This window comes from Schistocerca cancellata, chromosome 2, assembly GCF_023864275.1.
Source record: "Schistocerca cancellata isolate TAMUIC-IGC-003103 chromosome 2, iqSchCanc2.1, whole genome shotgun sequence".
NCBI classification, from domain to species: Eukaryota; Metazoa; Arthropoda; class Insecta; order Orthoptera; family Acrididae; genus Schistocerca; species Schistocerca cancellata.
The window spans coordinates 446,371,383-446,384,999 of record NC_064627.1 but is presented as its reverse complement, the minus strand read 5'-3'; the positions used below and the strand labels follow the sequence as shown (position 1 = coordinate 446,384,999).

The window sequence follows — 13,617 nt, the reverse complement described above, 5'->3', positions numbered from 1 at the left end:
GGAAGTGTCTATAATGCCCAATATTGAAAAAAATTGAATGTCGCAGTGAAGAGAATATAATTTATTTGTATTTTTCAGGCTACAGGCCCCGAAAAAGGCTTGTGCTTGAGATACATTTATTGTAGGTGTCCAACAAGGAAAAAATGGAAAAAAAGTCAGTTGCCTTAAGAACATTTCTCCTCAGCCTGCTTGTGGCTTTATTGAAGGTATCTCATTTTTTTACCATTCAGCAATAATTACTTAAAATAACAGTGCTCCCTATCCTTTTGTACTTGTGCTCCATCAGTGAAATACCACGGTGGAAGTAATTGCTATCTTCTCATTCTACACTGCCATATTTTGGTGAGAAGATGCAATCAATGTACATGTGCAATTGCAAAGTGTGCATTTTTAATGATGTGTTACTTTACAGACGTTTCTGAAAGCTTGACATTGAGCAAAAGTCAAAACTCTTTTTCAAAGTCTCCTGTGGAAACCATTCAGAACCGTATCTGCACTGTTTTACTGTTGTTAGTTAGCACCAGTTCATACTGAGTGTGTGTATTTAAAAAAAATCAGATATTTGGATCAGTAAAAACACTTGCCTTCATTTTTTCAGTACTGAGAATGTGGAAGTTTTGATGTAAGTGAATGCAGGCTATTTCCAGCTCAAGTTTTTGTAAAATTCTCCATAAGTGTAAATCTGTATGTAATGACAAAGCAAAACTTTGTTTGGCTCCATCAGTGATTCATGCAGATTTTGATTCCAAGAATTATTGACTGTTTTGTGAAACAACTTTTTATTGCTCGAACATTGTTTGTCCTTAGAATGGATATCACACCTGCAAGAAATAACATACTTAGTGAAGTTGGATTACAGTTCAAATAATATGACAAATAACTTAAACATCACCGGCAGTCTCCAACCAATACTTAATATAGTCTACTCCTATCAGCAGATTTCTCATATATTGATATGCTTCTTTTGTAATGCTAGCATATGCCTCCAGAATGAAAGCAAACTTGTTATTGTTGGGTAAAAGTGCAACTTTGTCATTTCATTGAAGTGTCAGTGAAGGTCATCATTGAGCTACACTAAGCATCACATTCTGTGCGTCAAATTTAATTGTGTCTATGTCTGTATTATCTGAGGATGCAGCCTGTTTTAATAACGATTGCAGTTCTTTAGTTACAATGTGGAATGTAGATACTTTCATATAGTCATTCAGGTAGCTCCACTGTTTTACCCATGATGCTGAAAGTTCTCTCTCCCTTTTAGGAAGTTCTAGAGCCCTTAAGAATTCATTGGGCTTGCCTTGTTATCTTGTAAATTGAATTTATTAGTGGTTACAAAAACCTTTGCTAGAGGTTTACAAATAGAAAGTTCTTTGCTGTGGGATCCAAGATAGATTTGCAGAATGTATAATTGGGTATACAATTGTTTTCACCCCTCTCACAGAGATTCCATTGTTTAGTGGGGAAATTGTACAAAAGTAAGTTGGGGTGAGGTTGAAGGGTTTGCTCCACGTGATCAGCTGTCATGATTTCCTTTTATCCATGCGTTGAGGTTGAATGTACGCACACTACAGCATTTGCATGGTGCCCTTTGTTGTCCTGATTTCGTATCTTACAGCCAGAAGTACAATAAATATTTTTATGCGTGAAATTCTGCACCTATAGAGAGATACATGATACAAACGAGTCTGGCGATTTACTGTCTGACTTCCGGAAATAACATCATCCACACAACTCTGAAAATTCAATAGCTGACAGGTGTCAGAATTATCACACAATCAGCTCTTCAGCCCATGCATTCAAGTTTCTGACATGGATAATATGCAGAAGAAAGGGAAAAAATTGAGGACGTGTTGATGACAGACAATTTGGCTTTAGGAAAGTGAAGGCACCATAGAAGCAGTTATGACATGTGACTGATAATGGAAGCAAGACTAAAGAAAAATAAAGCATTCGACAATGTCAAGTGGTGCAAGATGTTCAAAAGTATGAGAAAATTAGGGTAAGCTATAGGGGAAATACGGTTAAAAAGAGTGTAAGGCAGAGATGCAGTCTTTCATCCAACCTGTTCGATCTGTACATCAAAGAAGCAGTGAAAGAAGGAAAAGAAAGCTTCGAGAGTGGAATTAAAATTCAAGGTGAAAGGATATCAATGATATGATTTACTGATGACCTTGCTATCCTCATTGAAAGTGAAGAAGAATTACAGGATATGCTGAAGGGAATGAACGGTGTAATGAGTATGGAATATGGGTTGAGAATAAATCAAAGAAAGGCGAAGCTACTGAGAAGTAGCAGAAATGAGAACAGCAAGAAACTTATCAGGATTAGTGATCAAGTAGATGAAATTAAGGAATTCTGCCACCTAGGCAGCAAAATAACCCAATATGGATGGAGCAAGGACAGCAAAAGCAGATTAGTATTGTCAAAAAGGGCATTTCTGTCCAAGAAAAGAGTACTGGTGTCAATTAGATCTTAATTTGAGGAAGAAATTTCTGAGAATGTACATTTAGAGCATAGCATGTTATGGTAGTGAAAGATGGACTGTGGGAAAACTGAAACAGAAGAAAACCAAAGCATTTGTGATATGGTGCTACAGAAGAATGTTGAAAATTATATGGACTGATAAGGTAAGGAATGACGAGGTTCTCCGAAGAATCGGTGTGGAAAGGAACGTGAGGAAAAGACAGAGGAGAAGAAGAAGGAACAGAATGGTAGGGCATCTGTTAAGACATCACAAAATAACTTTCTTGGCACTAGAGTGAGCTCTGAAAGGTAAAAACTGTACAGGAAGACAGAGATTGGAATACATCCAACAAATAATTGACGACATAGGTTGTAAGTGCTATTCTGAGATGAAGAGGTTGGCACTGCAGAGGAATTCCTGGGAATTCCTGGTGGGCTGCATCAGACAAGTCAGAAGACTGATGATACAAAAAAAATAAAAAATAAAACTTGTCAGTTTTTTCAGGCTTGGAAGGCCTTCTCTGAGCTGTAACACGAGCTTAGATGTTTTCAATTGTGTCCCCAATGTTTCCTTTCTAGACCTTCTTTTAAGTGAGGAACTGAAAAATGTCTTGGGGGAGCCAGCTGGGACTGTAGGAAGGATGGGGAAGCAATATGGTGTGGGTCCAGGTCAGAAACTCGCTGACAGTGAAGGTGCTGTGGCTTAGTGCACTGTCATGATGCCATTTCCACTCATCCTCCTATTCAGTTTGTTGAGCACTTTTGAGTAGAAAGCTGTGTTCACTGTTGTCCTGGTGAGTAAGAATTTATGATGAACAATGCCTCCGATGTCAGAGAAGACAATGAGCACAGTTTTGATCCTTGACTTGCTCATATGTCTTCTTGGAGCAGGGGGATGTGCTGACTTGAACTCTGCCTTTTTTCTCCAGGTTGTACTCAAAAGTTCATGACTATGATAATTGAGTTTAAAAAAATTAGGATAATTTACACACACATTCCAAGTGTTCTTGGTACCAGAGCATTTGTATGACCATTTATTCATCAGTCAACACTTTTGGACCAGTTTGATGCATACCCTTTTCATGTCCAAATCCTCAGCTGCAATGCGTTAAACAATTGTTTTCATTATGTTTAAAGTTTTTACAATCAATTTGATGATTCAACTGTCAGTCAGAAAGTAAGAATTCAAACAATCTTGCTCACATGTCACATTCTTGTTGATTTGGGATTTTGATATGTGCCCGTTGCGGGGGTTCGTTGGTGACGTCCTCTTGGCCCTCCTTGAATGACTTGTGTCATCTGAGAACTTGTGATTTGGACAGTCAGTCACTCCCAAAGACCTGGTGAATTAATGGAAAAGTTTCAGTGGTGGAAGAGGTGGAGAGATTGAACAGATGTTTGATGACATGAAGGAAATTATTCGGATAGCCTTAGACAAAAGTTTAATTTGATGGCTGAGAAGAAGTCAGTAGTAGGAAGAGTTGGAAAAGTAGGAGGAGCAAATAGATTGGGGAAAAGGAATGAAAGAGGAAGCTGCCTGGTAGAATTTTGCACAGGGCATAACGTAGTTATCGTTAAAACTTAATTTAAAAATTGTGAAAGATCGCTGTATATTTGGAAGAGACTTCAGGACTCTGTAGGAATTGTGAAAGATCACTGTATATTTGGAAGAGACTTCAGGACTCTGTAAGGTTTCAGAAAGATTACAAAATGCTAAGACAGATTTTGAAACCATATTTTACACAGTAAGACACTTCGAGGGACTGATGTGGACTGTCACCATAATTTATTTTTTATGAACTGCAGGTTAAAACTAAAGAGATTATAAAAAGGTAGTAAATTAAAAGATGGGACCTGGATAAATTGAAAGAACTGGAGGTTTTTGGGAGTTTGAGGGAGTGTTATGCATTGTTGGGCTGAAACGAAATGGAAAGAAAGATGAAATAGTGGATGTAGCAGAGCATCACATTGCAGAAATCCCTAGATAACTGAGAAGATATTGAATTAATTGATGAAAGGAGATAGTATAAAAATGCAGCAGTGCTGCATGCAAAGATGAATACAAATGCCCAGAAACTGAGATTGGCAGAAAATGCAAAATGGGTAAGCAGAAGTGGCTAGAGGACAAATGCAAGGCTGTAGAAGTAAGCATGACTAACGGAAAGGTATGTGCCACCTATACGTAAATTAATGAGACATTTTGAGGAAAGGGAGTATCAAGAGTTCAGGTGCCAACCAGTGAAAGAAGCAAAGAATAGAAGACTGAAAGGTGGAAGGTACATATGGAGGGTCTGTATAAATGAAACAAACTTGAGGATTATATTTGAGAAAGAGAGAAGGAAGTAGATGAAGACGAGATGGGAGATATGATACTGTGAGAAAAATTTGACAGTATATGAAAAGACCAAAGTGAAAACAAGACCCCTATAGTAAACAACATTCCCTCAGAATTACTGAGATACTTTGGAGAGCCAGACATGACAAAATTATTTTTTCAGGTGTGCAAGATATATCAGGCAGGTGAAATACCCTAAGATTTCAAGAATCGCAATAAGGCTGGTGCTGACATGTGAATATTACTGAACTATCAGTTTGATAAGTCATGGTTGCAAAATATTGACACACATTGTTTACAGAAGAATAAAAAAACTAGAAGAAGCTGATCTTGGGGGAAATGAGTTGGGGTTCTGGAGGAATGAGGAACACATACAGCAGTACGGACCCTGTGGCTTGTTCTAGAAGATAGGTTTAACAAAGGTAAACCTACATTTATAGAAAGCTTTGGATTGCTCACTTTGAAATTCTGTAGATAGCAGAGATAAGGTACTTAAGGTGGAGGGTTACTTACAACTTTCACCAAAACCGTAGTAGAAGGTTATTTATGAATTTCACCAAAACCAGACTGCAATGGTAGGAGTTGAAAGATATAAAAGGGAAGTTGTAGTTGAGAAGGAAGTGAAGCAGTGTTGTTGCCTGTCACTGATATTATTCAGCCTGTACATTGACCAAGCTGTGAAGGAATCAGAGGAGAAATCTGAAAAGAGATTTAAAGTTCATGCTTGAGGTTTGTCAGTGCCATTGTAATTCTATTAGAGATGGCAGATAACTTGGCAGTTGAACTGAATGGATAGTGTCTTGGAAAGTGAGAAAAAAGTAAAACAAGTTAATGGAATTTAGTCAGATTAAATCAGATAATACTGACAGGACACATCCTGAGACACCTAGGAATTGCCAACTTGGTAATGGAAGGAAGGTTGAGGGATAAAAAATTGTAGGAGGTGACGCAAGTTTTCAATACATTATGCAGGTTGGACTGGTTGATAGGACACATACCGAGACATTAAAAATTTGTCAGTTTGCTGATGGAAAGAAGTGTGGCAGAAAAAATTTTTGGACAGTGATCTAGGCTTGGATACAGAAGCAGGTTCAAATGGCTGTAGGTTATAGTAACTATGCAGAGATGAAGTGGCTTCCATGGATACACTGGCATGAAGAGCTGTGTCAGACTGTGGATTAAAGACAAGAACAACAACAAACACTTTAAATGATCATCTTTTTTGTTGTGAACTATTTCTGTTTAACATCGATGGTCAGAAAGCTACCTAGAGAGTGAAAGTTATTAAGTAGAATCAGAAATAAACAAATTGTTTTGAACAGAACTTTGCAGACCGACTGACAGACATAGAACAAGCATTGTGACTGTGCTAGTTGAATGCAAACCACCGACTGACAAACATAAAATGTATGTAAAGAGTTGTGGATGATGTTTACTATAGAAGACCTTTTGAATACCAGGCACTGACTGACTGCTCCTTTTTGTTGGACAGCTATTTATAGATGCGCTATTACAGAAATTACCATTGATTAAAAAATAAAGCAATTGCATTTCGGTTATTAATATAAAGACAGAAAAAGTAAAAGACGTGAACATACTATAAGCAATGGAGTAAACTGAACCGAAAATTAAATAATTGAAAGTAGCCAGATGAAAGGTGCTCTATTATTTTCATATGCTTGAGACTTTACAAAGCCTGCCATGAATTTTCTGGAAATTTAAATTTTCTAGCTAGTGTATTTTCTTAACAAACATGTTATTTTCAGAAAATTATACATTTTTGAAATTAGAAGAATTTGAGCTACAAATTAATGCAATAGCATTGTGACAGAATCACATCTTAAGGTAGAAACATCCTGGAGTATGAAAAACTTTTGTAATAATAAGTTTTAAGAAAAAATGGGTATGAAGGAGGTGATTAAGGACTTTCAAATAAATTATGTCAGTCGAAAAACATAATTTTTAGCGGGGTTGAATTTTCAGTTGCACATGGTTTACAGGTATCGTAAATTTATATTATTTCTTTAAACAAAATGTTTCTACATGACCAATTTATATTGTTGTCATCAGCGTCAGTAAAATATATTGTGAATAACGGAAGTTTCGCAAGATGAGTGTGGATAAGAAATTTGTTATTTTACATACAAGGTGTATAATTTTGCTTCCGCCGTTTTTTCCCCAATAGTTGAGGCTTTAATGAAACAAATTTGTTACACATGTATCATTCAAAGTATTTTCCATTGCTGGCCTCCCTTTCTCTCATCTTTCTGACAGTGTATGAATCCCGCGTCGAAAAACTTGATAATCTTTCGAAGCTATCCACGAATCGATCCAATTTGTGACTTCTTCATGAGATCGGAAGTGTTGACCAGCCAGGCCATTCGCCATTGATCTAAACAGGTGGTAGTCAGAGGGAGCAATGTCTGGAGAATACGGCGGGTGGGGTAGGACTTCCCATTTTAACGTTTGCAAGTCCTGGCTATTTGCTTCTGTCTGGGGTTCTTTGGCCAACGTTCGTCTGATGATTTTACTGACGTTTTGCCAGAACGAGTGGCTGGTATTGTCAAAGCTTCACTCTCCAATGCTGGTGGTGAACTGGAGTCGAGCTTGCGGCCGCATACTATATGTACCTGGCAAGCCAACGTCCGAGGGCTTCTCCGTGCTCATTTCCAGTGCGGTTCTCCTCTTGCTACCTGCAACGGTTGTTCGCTGCAGTATGGGAAGCCAGGATCCGTTTACCTTAAGGCTTTCCTCTTTCCTGTTGAAGCTATTCCCATGTTTGTGTATTTCTACAGCTTCTCCAAACAAGCGGGTGTGATAGTGCTTCTCTACAGCCAGAACTTCCGTGTAAGTAAATTTTATTACATGGTCGGTGTCACTTAGTGTGTGCTCTGCCACGGCTGATTTCTCCATGTGCCCCAACATGCAATGTCGCTTATGTTCCTTGATCCTGGTGTCAATTGATCGTCCAGTCATTCTGACAAACTTTTCTGCTTGTGCATGGTAAGCGGTATATTCCCGACATTGCAAGTGGGTCCCTTTTATCCTTTGCCAATCTAAGACATTCTTTGATCTTCCTTGTTGGTTTGAAAATTGTCTTTACGCCGTGTTTGTGCGATATACGGCCGATTCTGTCAGTCACTCTGGGAATGTATGGCAGAAAGGCCGTACCCGATATTTCTTTTCCCGATTTCTTACTTCACCGAGTGTTCGGCTCTGTTACACTTCTAATATAATTTGTGGAATACCCATTCTTCCTCAGAACACTTTCCAGATGTTGCATTTCACACTATCACACCCGCTTGTTTAGAGAAGCTGTAGAAATACACAAACATGGGAATAGCTTCAACAGGAAAGAGGAAAGCCTAAAGGTAAACGGATCCTAGCTTCCCGTACTGCAGCGAATGACCGTCGTAGGTAGCAATAGGAGAACCACACCGGAAATGACCGCGGAGTAGCCCTCGGACGTTGGCGTGCCAGGTACATATAGTCTGCGGCCGCGAGCTCGGCAATGGAGGGTGAAGCTTTGACAATGCCAGCCACTCGTGTTGGCAAAACATCAGTAAAATCATCAGACGAATGTCGGCTGAAGAACCCGAGACAGAAGCAAATAGGCGGTTTGTCAACAGCTGGCCATGAAAGCCTGAACAATTTTGTTTCCAAGTATGTTTTGGCCTCTTTTGCAACATGGGGTTGAGTGTTGTCGTGCTGCAAAATCACTTTATCGTGCCTCTCGCTGTATTACGGCCGTTTTAATGCTCTTCTCAAACACATTAATTGCGTTTGATAATTAGCACCTGTGATTGTTTCACTTGGTTTTAACACCGAGCCGGAGCCGTGAGTATTCGGTTTGGCCGTCGACGTGGAAGCATGGTCGGGATATCCCCATATTATTTTGCATTTAGGATTATTGTAATGAACCCATTTTTCGTCCCTGGTTACAATGCTATGCATAAATCCCTTCAGTTTTTGCCTCTGAAGCAACTGTTCAGAAACACACACACGCCGTTCAGCATCTCTTGGTTTCAGCTCACACGGGACCCAAGTTCCTTCCGTCTGAATCATGCCCATAGCCTTGACATGTTTTGAAATGGCTTGCTGTGTCGTTCCCACTAATCGTGTCAATTCTTCTTGAGTTTGATGCGAGCCTTCACTCAGCAATGTCTCCAATTCTGCATCTTCGAAAACATTCTCTCTTCCACCACTATGCCGGTCTACGGCGTTAAAATCACTGTTCTTGAAGCGTTGAAACACTCAAGACATGTTCTTTCACTAATATCATCCTTACCATACATACCTGAGAGCATTCATTCAGTGAGACTCAGCTGCTGTTTTCTTCATATTGATACAAAACAGTAACACCTCCCACAAGTGACGAGAATTAGCCTCGTAAACTGACATTTTCAATCAAGAGCAACTTTATGATGCAGACACAAATCGGTCAATGTTTGAATGAGGTTATGTTGACCAAGGTTAAAGCTAACTGCCTGACGTTTGTGATCTGTTTCTTTCAACCGCTACTTATCGTTGTCGCTAACTATTGGCAAACGGCGGAAGCAAAAAAAATGGTGCCTACAGTTGTAAATATGTATTTTCGTAAATACTCTAGGTAGCTGAGTGACTGGTATCAAAGCTCAAAATATTTTTCTCCCTGTCATTGTTAGAAACTTTAAAGAATTTGTATGAATCTGTTGTCAGTTCAACTTGGAATCCAAATAAAATAATTAATGACCTGGAATAAGTGTTATTTTGGAAGAGAGTTCAATTTGTATCTTATTATCCAAATTATTTTAACTGTTGTTACTCAGTTGTGCCTTATATTGTTGCAGACTGTGATGGCACAACACAGGCTGAAATAAACAAGCATTTGGAGATGGGGAGAGACTTCCTGGGACGTGGACAGCTACAGGATGCCTTATCGCATTACCATGCAGCTGTAGGTGAGGAAATACTGTTGTCAGCTATTATCAGATACTGTGGATAGGAACTGTCTTCTCTGTTTCCCCTCAATGAACATGCTCAATATTTTAGACTGAGAGGCAGCCTTTCAAAAATGGCAGTTTGGCGTTGCACACGATCAAAGTCATCTATACTGTTCTGATGTGATGCTGTATTTCTGGAACTGAAGATTGTTAGTGGAATTTAAAAATATGTGCCAGGGAGATATAGTGATTGAACTTGCTGCTTTTTTTTTTTTTTTTTTTTTCAAATTTATGATTTGGCAAACGGCGGAAGCAATATATATCATTTTTGCTTTGGAATCTAAGGAGCGTGGAAAAAGTGAAGTCCAAAGGTGGTGACATCATCATAGGTTTAGAGAGATATGAGAAGCATAAGATATTTTGCGTATACTGTATTTCCCACTCTTGTTTAGCTTTTTGATTCTGTTTCTTTTCTATGTCTTTGCCTCAGCTCTGGTAAAACAATTTTGCCATCATGAAGGTAAAATTTTTCAAGCTTGTTTAGATTTCTCTGACTTCAGACACTTTTGTTATCCGAGAATAAATGTTAAAAGTGTGTCAAAGGGATATTAGATTGAGATAACAAACAAATTTTGAGACAGAATTGCTGGCTATTGATTACCTTCAGGATTCGCCTCTGTAACTCAGTTGTCAGTGTGTCTGGCTGGTATGCCGAGGACCCAGGTTCAATTCCTGGTACTGCCAGGGATTTTTTCCTTGATGGGAGGACTGGAACAGGGTACACTATGCCTCGTGACGGCAATTGGGCAACACCTGGGAGAGTGGTGTGCTGATCCCGTGCCCCTCCATACCATATCGAAGTGATGCCATTAGCAGCGGATGACATAGCAGTCAATAGGTTGGTCCTGATTGGACCAACTGAGCCCAAACTCTTGGCTTTGCATTTCCCCCCCCCCCCCCCCCCCCCCCCTCAACGGGCGAAAAATGTAGGTGTATACAACTGATACACATGTGTAAAAGTAGAAGTGACACACTCCCTGTCTTTGAGAACTAATAGTTCCTCCTTTGATGATTGGACAAGAGGACTAATACGAAACAGTAGCTCACTCAGACTTGCAGGTGAGAGGGTACCACTATTATATGGGGTTATTGTTAGGGCTACACACTTCACATCGTGAAGGTAAGTAGTGGTCAGTGATCCTGTCACAATATAAGTGTCGTCCAACAGAAATCTGCGTATTCCATAGATTTTTAGGTTTTTATGAAATGTAGAGTATATATTGACAGTGCTGATGATAATTGGTCCATTATGATTGGGAGAGTTGTGTGAATGTACTGAAATACTTTTCTGATGAAAGCAGATAGTCACATGTGTTGGAAGAATTATAATTATCTGAACCATGACTTCTTTTAGCATTTACACTTATTTACAGATAGTTTATATTTGTGACGTCCAGCAAAGGGAAGTCCATCATGTAAGGTTGCCTCCTCCCAACTCCCCACCTCCCCATTTCACACACAACCCCTGTTTAGTGATTTGTGTTAGCAAAATTACCACTAACAGATGTAGAAAGGAACTCTGTACCACTACTAGTCATTTCTTTTCCTATTCCAGTTGCAAATGGAGAGAAAGTAAAAAGCTGTCTTTATGCCACTGTATTAGCATTAATTTCTCTTATTTCATTGTGATGGTCCTTAAATGAAATGTACATTGGTGGCAGTAGAATAGCAAATGCCGGTTCTCTAAATTTCTCTTATAGTTCTGTGCTTCACCACCATCCCCTGAACAGTCCACCTCCCACTAAGTTTAAGAATCGGTAAGAAGTAAACATGACTGACTTCAGGAGCTGTCTTGGCAGATTGTCTTTACTCTTTACTGCTGATAGTTATATACTGTTATGTAAATGAAACAGTCTCTCTCAGCTATTTAATCAATAGTGACTTATCAGCTTCCTGCCAAAGATCAAAAAAAGAGGTTGGATGTAAAAAAGGGGATGGGGATGACAGTGTCTCTTTGCACCATGCAGAAAGTCTCAGAAGGAATACAATCATTTCTACATTTTAATAATTTTGTGCTGTTTTCATAAAAAAAATTTTATAATAGATGGCTGTATTTTACATGACTACCAGTGTGTTTTTTTCCAGTTAATTTGACAGTGTGGCCAAAGCCTGATTCCACACTTTTGTAGGTTGCTCATTGTTCAATAATGATATTGTATATGACATTACAAAACTTTCTTCTATCAATTACTCATAACTAACTTTCAGAAATTCAGATTTTAAATATATTAGTTCAGAGATTACTTAATTAATATTTTCAGTAAATGTTATTTTTCAAAATCCATTGTGGTGTGTGTCAAGGGTCCATTAATAATATATGCTTCAGTTTTGTCCAGAAATAAGAACTCTACGTTTAGGCTGTTTCCTGTGCTTACCCGTAATGTCCCTTAAATCAGAACATACAAAAACTGAAAGTAGTAAATATGCAGACTATGCAGTTATGTAGAATCCTTATTAGACATTTCAGTATTATTACTCTCTCTTTTGATAGGACTTCATTGTATTGACTAGTGCCTCATGGTTGGGATGCACTGTGAATTATTTTTGTGCAACATACAAATTTAACTTTTAATAGATTCGAAGTCGCTGCAAATGATTTCTGTACGGATACTCAAAAGCTCCCACATTAATAGGTGTTGTTGCAAAAATGTACACCTTTTCATTGGTGAACAGAGTTCATAAAAATCCAGAAATAAGTAATACAACAACATTCTTTACGTTATTGTGATACATATATCATAAATTGACTCTGATGTTCGAAAGCTCAGGTCATTGTTTTAGCAAGTTCAGTCAAGCTAAAATCATAAAAAAAAATCTTGTAAAGCTGACGTACAGAGACCTTGTCAACTTGTTATATTGTTCATTAACCTCCTCGTTGTTGTGAAAGTCAGACAAGATTGTCATTTATAATTACATCTTAATGATCTTGTACTGTGTATTCTCCTCGGAGTATAACAGGCCTGTTATGGAAAGGGCATTTAGATACTTCATCTGTAGTTTGCGTGTTTGAGGATTACTGAAACATTAATTAAATAGAAATAGCTCTCAGTTGAATGATACTTTATGTATGTCCAGGAAAATGGTACAAATGGAGAATCATGCTTTCTGCTGTCACCTAGCAGGAAAAAGATTAAAAAGTGCTGGTATCATGCATTTTATTGTAACACAGTATTTGCTTTTCTCCATTGTACACTGAAGCATCAAAGAAACTGGTACAGGCACGCGTATTCAAATACAAAGATATGTAAACAGGCAGAATATGGCGTTGGGGTTGACAGCGCTTATATAAGACATCAAGTGTCTGGCTCAGTTGTCAGATCGGTTACTGTTGCTACAATGGCAGGTTAGCAAGATTTAAGTGAGACTGAACATGGTGTTATAGCCGGCACACGAGCGATGGGACACAGTATCTCCGAGGCAGCGATGAAGTGGGGACTTTCCCATACTACCATTTCACGAGTGTACCGTGAATATCAGGAATCCAGTAAAACATCAAATCTCTGACATTGCTGTAGCTGAGAAAAGATCCTGCAAGAACAGTACGATAACAACAGAAGTGAATTGTTCCAATCTGACAGAAGTGCAACACTTCTGCAAATTGCTGCAGATTTTAATGGTGGGCCACCAACAAGTGTCAGCGTGTGAACCATTCAGTGAAACATCATTGATAAGGGCTTTTGGAGCTGAACGCCTACTCGTATATCCTTGATGTCTGCGTGACAAAGACTATTGATCACTGAAAACAAGTTGCCTGGTCGGATGAGTCTTGTTTCATATTGTATCTAGTGGATGGATGTGTACGTGTATGGAGACAGCTTCATGAAACTGTGGACCTTCCGT

General features: G+C 38.7%; 1 protein-coding gene across 1 annotated transcript in view; it reads left to right on the top strand.

Moving 5' to 3' along the window:
- Positions 1-13,617, top strand: part of LOC126161927 (dnaJ homolog subfamily C member 3) — a 78,811-nt gene that overhangs the window by 10,289 nt on the left and 54,905 nt on the right. The window contains exon 2 of the mRNA XM_049918101.1: positions 9,625-9,735. Coding sequence (XP_049774058.1) covers positions 9,625-9,735 — 111 coding nt within the window. The remainder of the gene's footprint in view (positions 1-9,624; positions 9,736-13,617) is intronic.